Raw genomic sequence first — 8227 nt, 5'->3', positions numbered from 1 at the left:
TCTTATAGAAAACATAACAAAGTGATTCCGGAAACGATTCCTAAGTGATATTAAGGAATCTATGTTCAGGACACCATTTGTGAAACGTATTCAGGACACAATTCCTGATATATATTTAAGACACCTTTCCTGAGCTATATTAAGAACACCATTCCTAATGGGATATTCAGGACACCATTTGTGAAACGTATTCAGGACGCAATTCCTGATATATATTTAAGACACCTTTCCTGAGCTATATTAAGAACACCATTCCTAATGGGATATTCAGGACACCATTCCTAAGATAAATTAAGGACACCATTCCTGAAGGATAATCAAGACAACATTCCTGACATATATTCAGTACACCATTCCTAAGCGAATAAAATGGATCGAATTAATGTAAGTCGTTTGTCATTTCGACGCAAAGTGAGTCATAAAAAGGATAAACATCGACACGAACTTTCCGATAACAGCAGTGAGGATATACCTAGGATCAAGTATATTAGGTAATAGTAAATATTTTATTGTTCTTGTTAGGTCCGAAGGTTATGTTTTTAATGAATGTCGAACACTGATAGATTTAGTAAGTGATGACACAATTATCGAGTACAATCCATACATCGTCGCTGACAATGTCATGTCGGAGACAATGATAGTGGTTGTCCAAAATCGATGTCGCTTATGTTACTTCCGGTAATAATGTGTTTTTTTGTAATGCCGTTAAAGTCCAGAAAATGTAACTTTTTCTTTCTTTCCGGTTCATTGTCGTTTTGTTCATTATACAAGGGAGGTCACTATTTTATAAAAACGCAGTAATTTTAAACAATTTGGCTCAAATCATTCCAAATTCTCCAAAAATTACGATTTATGTTTTATGGTTTATATATTTCATACCACCTTTTACAATTGTCTGTTACCATAGGGATCCCGGCTGGTTCCATTCTGTTCGTAAAACCGTTTTTAATATCGATTTTATTTCATGTTAATTACTTTTTGTGAAATGTTATAAAAGTAGGATATGTGTTCGGAATTTCCAGGTCAATATGTTATTGAAGGTTAATAACTATGCATTGTGTTATTAAATTGATAAAATGCAAATATAATTTACTTAATGTCGTGTGCATCGTTTTGCAACTGATAATTAATTATTATGCGTGTGTTTAATTGTTGTGTTGTTTCTTTAAGTTATTGTAGACAGTAAAATGTTATGGAAATGTATTTACTGTTTAAACCAGCATGGATAAAGACACTCACTAATTCCAGGTAAAAACATTTAAATGCTCACGATGGCAGTACGTTTAAAGAATGTATTCCCAAATTATATTATGAACTTTCAACAGTAGTCCAAAGGCAAATTCGAATCGATTATCGATAACAAATGAAATCCGATTTTCATACACGTATTAAAGGTCAATCCAATGGTTGAATGGCAACCCAGATCATGTTTACAATTGTTTTCTACACATTCGTTGCACTTTTATTTTAAGTTTTTATACTTTAATAATTTCATATAATTACAACACTTCAATTAACACTTAATTTGTTAAATCTGTTCTCAGTAAATGGTAGTAAAATCTGTTTCCTTAAAAGTCATGCGTTTTACTTGGAACTATTTTTAATATCTTATGTGCAAAGTATTTGACTTTTTTTCAGCAGAAATTTATATAAATTGTTTGTGTCATCAATTTATGACATCACATCAAATAAAAAAACAAACATTCTAAGCGAATCATAAACTATTTATAAGGGATCAATGTATTTAACTTTTTGGAATTTGCAGATAATGTTCAAGAAATAGATTGAAGCTAAACTCTTTGATTTTACCATTAATGGATTTAACTTTCCGTGTTTATATTGCCATTAACCGTTGCATCTTTCTAACTAAACTTGAGTCTGGTTGCTTTTCTGAATTGTTACTTGCTATAGATCTAAAGTAATTGTGCTTTAGATAAGAAAAAAAGAGCAGTATGAAAATTAGAATTAGAATCTAGAATTAAGTAGCTTACGACATGTGTTAAGACGTGAATTTAATAATGTTTTCTCAAAATGATATGACTAATTGGATTTCATCACATCCGTGACTCCTCCATTAACCTTTGCCTTTATCAATACCAATCTTTTAGCTATTCATTGTTATCATACCCTTCTTTTAGCATCTGGAGAATAGCTCACGCATGTTACGTGATAATTTAGATAAATCAGTCAGAGGTATGAAAGAAACACATGTAAACACATGCAAACCTGGAAAATAGAACAGTATAAAACGAAATGGACGAATACAACGAAGGGCGTTGATGACTAGATTTTTACAATTAAGCTTACAAGCCAAAGCCAATTTTTCCAACTATATTTGTGGTGGTTGAAAGAGTTAAAGCATAGCGGAAAAAGCACGCGTAGTCGTGCTATTAAACATGATTTAGGCCTTAATATATCGGACAGTTTCGGTAACAAGTCGGATGTCATCTGTCGGACATGTCATGAAAACAGACTTGCTGCTCGAAAAAAACGAGTTGTAAATAGCCATGCTGTAGAATTAGCCAATCAGTTGAAATTTACTTTGTTTTGTTTTCAGTCAGACGGAAGCTCAGAATATTGACCAAGAGCTGTTTACGGAATATGCCTTTAGTGTTGACCAGCTTATGGAACTTGCCGGTTATAGCTGTGCCGTGGCAATAGCTAAGGTACGTTATCTGTTTCTATTGATGATCCGTTTATTGGATTAGAGACATGGTCTCATGAATGAGGCCGTTTATAGCTGCGCCAATGCGATAGCAAAGGTTATACATTGGTAAGGTGCGTGAGAGAAACAACGAAACAATGGCACAAATAAACGCGAAGCCTTTTGCATTCATTTCCTTTGGCTTACTTTGTTCAAACATTATTACATCTTCCAAAACATGCAATTTTCATTGTTCACAAGCAAAACCTTGCTAGAAACTCATTTTAACTGACAATATCCACACTTCAACTTCCATTCCTTAAATGAACTGCCTTTCGGCAATTGCGAATATTTTCCGATGAACGCAACATTTTCGAATCACGAATCATCGCATAACAATATACATGTAAATTGAAAAATGTGTATCTTGTGATTGTTGAATTGTGTCAGCAGGACCTTAAAAAAACTTAAATCAACATGTTACAAAGAGTAAATTAATGATATGTTAAATGTATTGTTTTCATTAGTGTTTCAATTTTACGTTTTAAATTAATAAGAAGTTATTGATTCTCCCGCGTTATTGTGACGTCATTTGATTAACTGTTTCCGGTTACGATCGGGTCGATCTATATACAGAGTGGTTGATGAAGACTAACTGTATTGTTTTCTTAAATTATTCAAAGTATTTTTAAAAACATTTTTTTGAATGAAATAATGAACTATTGGTGTAGATATAAGTAATGAATTGCGAATTGATGCCATTATCGGCGATAAGAACGCAGTTGGGCTGGTCCGTCGGACTCAACACACTTTAATCAGCCAAAATAAGCTCATACCCCGAAAATGACTTCAGTCCCGAAATTCATTCCTTAAATAATGTTGGATCGAACGTTTTTACAGTGCTATCCCATAGAAGAGATGACGAAAGACAACCATGCGGTGTTGGTTTGTTGTGGTCCGGGAAATAATGGAGGGGATGGTTTGGTGTGTGCGAGACATCTTAAAATGTTTGTAAGTATACTTAGTGCTACACATATTCACCTTTTTATTACGTTACTTTATGCTATGCTATGAAACTAAACATGTTTGTAAGTTCTGCTCTGTCATATTGAACGCTCCTTTTCTCTTTTAGCATAAGACAATGGCCAATGAGTCTATTTTTTGCTTATGATGTTTTCGTGCATAAGATTTTTTCTCCGCTGATATGTTTCATCAATACCGATGCATACAAATATGACATTTGGAAACATACGGTAAACAGGTTTAGCCGAAATTCAAGCCTATATTTGTATGGAAAAAATATAGGAAACTCAGGTCAGTCACCATTTTATATAACCAAGTAGCCTTAACGGATTATAATATTATTAAACAAGATGGCATTTTCTGAACAACATGACTAACGAGGCACGAACCAATTACAAACAACTGATTAATACGCCAGACTTACAATATATAGATATTGACTCCTTTGAGTTATTGATGAAATATTTCGATCGGGAAACAAGGGAAGTATTTGTCAATGTGTTGCCTGATGAAGAAAAAAATCCTTTTAATCATATACGCATATCAAGAAAAAACATTTCTAGAACCAGCCTTTCTCCTGTAAATTGTAGGGCTACAAACCCACCATCTTCTACCCAAAGCGGCCATCAAAACCCCTGTTCGACGCATTGTACCAGCAATGTGAAGGGATGGACATGCCTGTTTTATCTTTCTTCCCATCAGAAGCTCACCTTATAACCGACTCGTACAACTTCGTAGTCGATGCCTTGTTTGGATTTAGTTTCAAAGGTATGCTCCCCTTATATTAGACACGAACCCCTTCCTTTCTGATGACTTGAAAGGATTCAGTTGTAAAGGTAAGGTTTTTTGCAATAAGAAAACATATTCTTGGAAACAAACAATTTTCTTTTCATTTAATACAACGCATATGTTTTGACACCTTTCAATCCCGCCTACGTTTTCCTATAATGTTAAAACATACATGTAATATGTTGCGTGAACAATATGTTGTTTGTTTGTTTAGATGTCCAGGTCTTAGTTTACTTGTGCAAGTTCCCCAAAGGCTTTTCAAAATTATTCGTTACTATCATCCCTTACAAAACGGTAACGTTTGATCTAGTATTACCGAAAATATGCCTTTTAACGACGATGTAGGTCAAATGAAAATGATATGATGAATTTTAATTAAATGTCCATGTATTTCCAGCCCCCGTAAGACCGGAATTTGAACCAGTCATGGAGACGCTGAAAAAGATTGAGGCGCCCATTTGCAGCATTGATGTTCCCTCAGGTAGGCCAAATATTTAAACAGGAAAGGCATATGTACGTGTAATGGGTATGGTACGCGTATGATAACTTCATTTACTATTTATTCATCACTATTGGCCCTTGGCCTTTACATGATGAATATTTGAATGTGTTTATGAGTCGTAACTGTCAACATGTTTGGTATTAACTAGACGTTCTGAACGATATCATTCAATTTGTAATGGTAAGTCAAAATAAATGCAGAAGTCAATTTGTTACGTCAGGGCGTCACACTTCCCTTATTCCTTCAAATAACATGAACTATTTGTACGCAGTTAAGTAAACATTCTTTGTTTGGATAGTTGTTAATAAATGTTAATGCGTTTTTCTTTTTCGTTAACGTCGATAATCTGTATTTCGGGCTGAAAAATAAATAGCAGGCTCTCCAGCCGTTCCTTCTTTCCCTAGTTTTCCTAGTGTTTCCTTGTTTTTAAAGTGCTAATTAGTTTTTCCTAGTTTTTTTTTAAATGATCCCAGTATTCCTAGTTTTTCATTTGCAGCATGAAGTCCAGACTGAAAGTTCAAATTTTGTTTTTTCATTGTGTTTTGAAGATTTTCTTGCAGAAAACAATGTAAAGATGTTCAGCTGACTTGCCTATGCTACTTGCAGTAATGGTTTCGTGTCACTGATACATAGTTCGGCCTTCACCCATAGTGATTTAAGGTTAGACTATGCTGAAGTGACGCCAAACAGAAACAAATTTACAGTCAGCTTAACACTTATATGTAAGGTAATTGGACAGTTAAACAGAAGTAAGGTAATACTTTATCTGATAATGTCACCTAGTTTTTGTCTCAGTATTCCTAGTTTTTTCCTGGTTTTCTGCTCGAAAAATTCCTAGTTTTCTCCTAGTTTATTCAGATGTATTGCTGGAGAGCCTGAAACATAAATCTTAACGTCGAAACAAAGACACAAGCAACCCAAAAGATCTCTGTTCTGGTCTACTCATATCCGTAACTGCTACATTACAGTTAAGTTTGTGTAAAAAAATCAAGTCCACTAACCTATTCTGATTTTGATACCCATTGCTTAGAAAAACGCTTTATAAAAGTATATGCAATCTTGTTAATGTTTATTGTCATTATGTTTCAAAACATGTTTGGCATGTTTGTTTTGCAAAGTTTGATACCAGTTGTAAATGCTTTGTTCTTCTTATAACAATTGTGGAATAAGATGAAGAATTTACATTTTGAGATTCAATACATTAGTGAAAACGGCCCTTGCTCTACTGATCACGAAAGGTGCTCCCATTTTTTTCAGCTTCGACACCCAAACGACTGGTAATAGGTGTTTCTGATCTCGCTACTTGTTCCTTAATGTTTTAGGATGGGACGTTGAAAAAGGCGATCCTAATGGTCTTCAACCCGAACTGCTTATCTCACTAACTGCTCCTAAACAATGTGCTCGCCTGTTCAAAGGAAAGCACCACTACCTTGGCGGAAGATTTGTCCCTCGTACGTTGGAACAAAAATACGAGCTGAATCTGCCGCCTTACCCTGGCACTGACTGTGTGGTGGAATTAAAGGTATGTTTGTGTTAAATTGCCCAGCCAATCTGATAATAAGGGTATGGTGGAGTTATATTGCCGATCTAATCTGGTAAGAAAGATATGGTTGATAAATATTACCCATCCAATCTTGAAATTAAGGTATGGTGGAGTTATATTACCCATCCAATCTGGAAATTATGGTATGGTGGAGTTATATTGCCGATTCAATCTGGTAAATAAGGTATGGTGGAGAAATATTACCCATACAATCTGGAAATTAAGGTATGGTTAAATGGTATGGTGTGATTTCAAAGAGAATTGCATGTTGATAAATGATTTATACTAGTACGTTAAAACATTTCAAACTATATGTTACGTATTGTTTTTAATGTGATTTTTTCTCTTCTTTCTTTCAACTGAAATATATTGAGAAGTACTTTGTAAAATTTCAAGGTCAGCACATTTTGATTTGTGTATATATATTATTTTTTGTCTAAGTTTTATATTCAGTTCGCACCAGGCATCCAACATTCACATATTTATTTATCAGTTAAAGCAACTTAAAGAAAAGTCTAGGATAAGTCTCCAAATAGAATGCATCATAATGTTCTTAACTGGTTAACGGCGCATACGACTTTGGCGCGTTATCTCTTGATGTAGTCATTCATTCAAATTGTTTCTACAGAAATTGTCGAATTATTGCAGATCGGTTCAGGCAAAGTACTGATTGCAATGTTAGATTAATTTATTTGTGTTTTGTCTTTTCAGCAGGATACACAAGAGGATGGGACCGCATAGCGGCTTGTGTCAAACAGGGAACTGTCGTCGATCTTGAGTGTTCGCGTTGATAGCTTGCTGATTTTGTACTTCCGTTTTATGTTGAATAGTGTTTTATTTGTTATATGCGAATAAGGATGAACTGATCCATACATACATTTCAAAAGTTCAATAAAATGTTAACTAAAAATGAACAGTTCACGGCATGATAATACGTGATAGTTAACTTCCTTGCTATTTATAACATTATTTAGTTATTTCCTCATCTGTTTTCGACATAATTATGACAATAAATAGTCATATGTAATACGTTGAGTTATTCATTTCACGTTTTCTTGTTTCCTGAGCAGTTCTGGAGACATCCGTGTATATGGTCGTCGGGCAGGAGGGCAATTAATACGTATTTATTAAACTAATTGAAGATTTAGCAATCGGCTATACAAGAACTCGAACCGTGTGGGGCTCAGACCTTCAGTCTCCTGCTCCGTGGGCGGAAGCCCAAACCTATAGAAGACAAAAGTGGTTACGTTATTTAAACTTATAATCATAATTGTCTATTGTCACTTTTAATCACATTTCGTATTATTTAGTAGATATTTAGAATTTTTCACTTGTATTCAAATATTTTTATATATTGGACACCATTCATCAACAGTATGAAACGGTAGTATTGACTCAAAACTACAAAATTTGACTCCACTAATCATTATCGTACTAATCCATTAAGATTGGACAAACAGTGTATGATTGGACTTACGTGGTTAGACATGACTAGCATTGTAGGGTTTGACTTACAATGCAATATTGATGACGCATATATGTATGTTCCCGGAGAGTCGTTGTATTTTTTTACGAGGGAGTCTATTGATTTTTTTTTTTCTCGAGGAAATTCTTGTTGTCTCCTTAAGACATCATTTACCGTTAAAGGTTTAACATTAGGTCACGCGTGTTTTATCACATTGGCAATGTATTTTGTTGATTAAAGCTTTCGAGCTACGAGGGTGAT

The 8227-nt window shown here is 34.4% G+C and overlaps 1 protein-coding gene across 1 annotated transcript; it reads left to right on the top strand.

Moving 5' to 3' along the window:
* The first annotated feature begins 351 nt into the window (after positions 1-351).
* On the top strand, positions 352-7493 carry LOC128222587 (NAD(P)H-hydrate epimerase-like). Its single transcript, XM_052931674.1, has 7 exons — positions 352-491; positions 2558-2666; positions 3545-3655; positions 4258-4435; positions 4854-4937; positions 6281-6480; positions 7213-7493. Exons 1-7 carry the CDS (start codon positions 370-372, stop codon positions 7240-7242), a joined length of 834 nt encoding a protein of 277 aa, XP_052787634.1. The 5' UTR covers positions 352-369; the 3' UTR covers positions 7243-7493.
* Positions 7494-8227: the final 734 nt, after the last annotated feature.

Source organism: Mya arenaria, chromosome 16, assembly GCF_026914265.1.
Source record: "Mya arenaria isolate MELC-2E11 chromosome 16, ASM2691426v1".
In the NCBI taxonomy this organism is placed as follows: domain Eukaryota; kingdom Metazoa; phylum Mollusca; class Bivalvia; order Myida; family Myidae; genus Mya; species Mya arenaria.
The sequence above is the reverse complement of the archived record's forward strand: the minus strand, read 5'-3'. Positions and strand labels throughout refer to the sequence as shown.

Coding starts and splice junctions, on each gene's coding strand:
- LOC128222587 (XM_052931674.1), top strand. CDS start 370: ATGGATCGAATTAATGTAAGTCGTTTGTCATTTCGACGCAAAGTGAGT. Junction 2,667..3,544: donor GTGCCGTGGCAATAGCTAAG/GTACGTTATCTG, acceptor ACGTTTTTACAG/TGCTATCCCATAGAAGAGAT. Junction 3,656..4,257: donor CGAGACATCTTAAAATGTTT/GTAAGTATACTT, acceptor TGTAAATTGTAG/GGCTACAAACCCACCATCTT.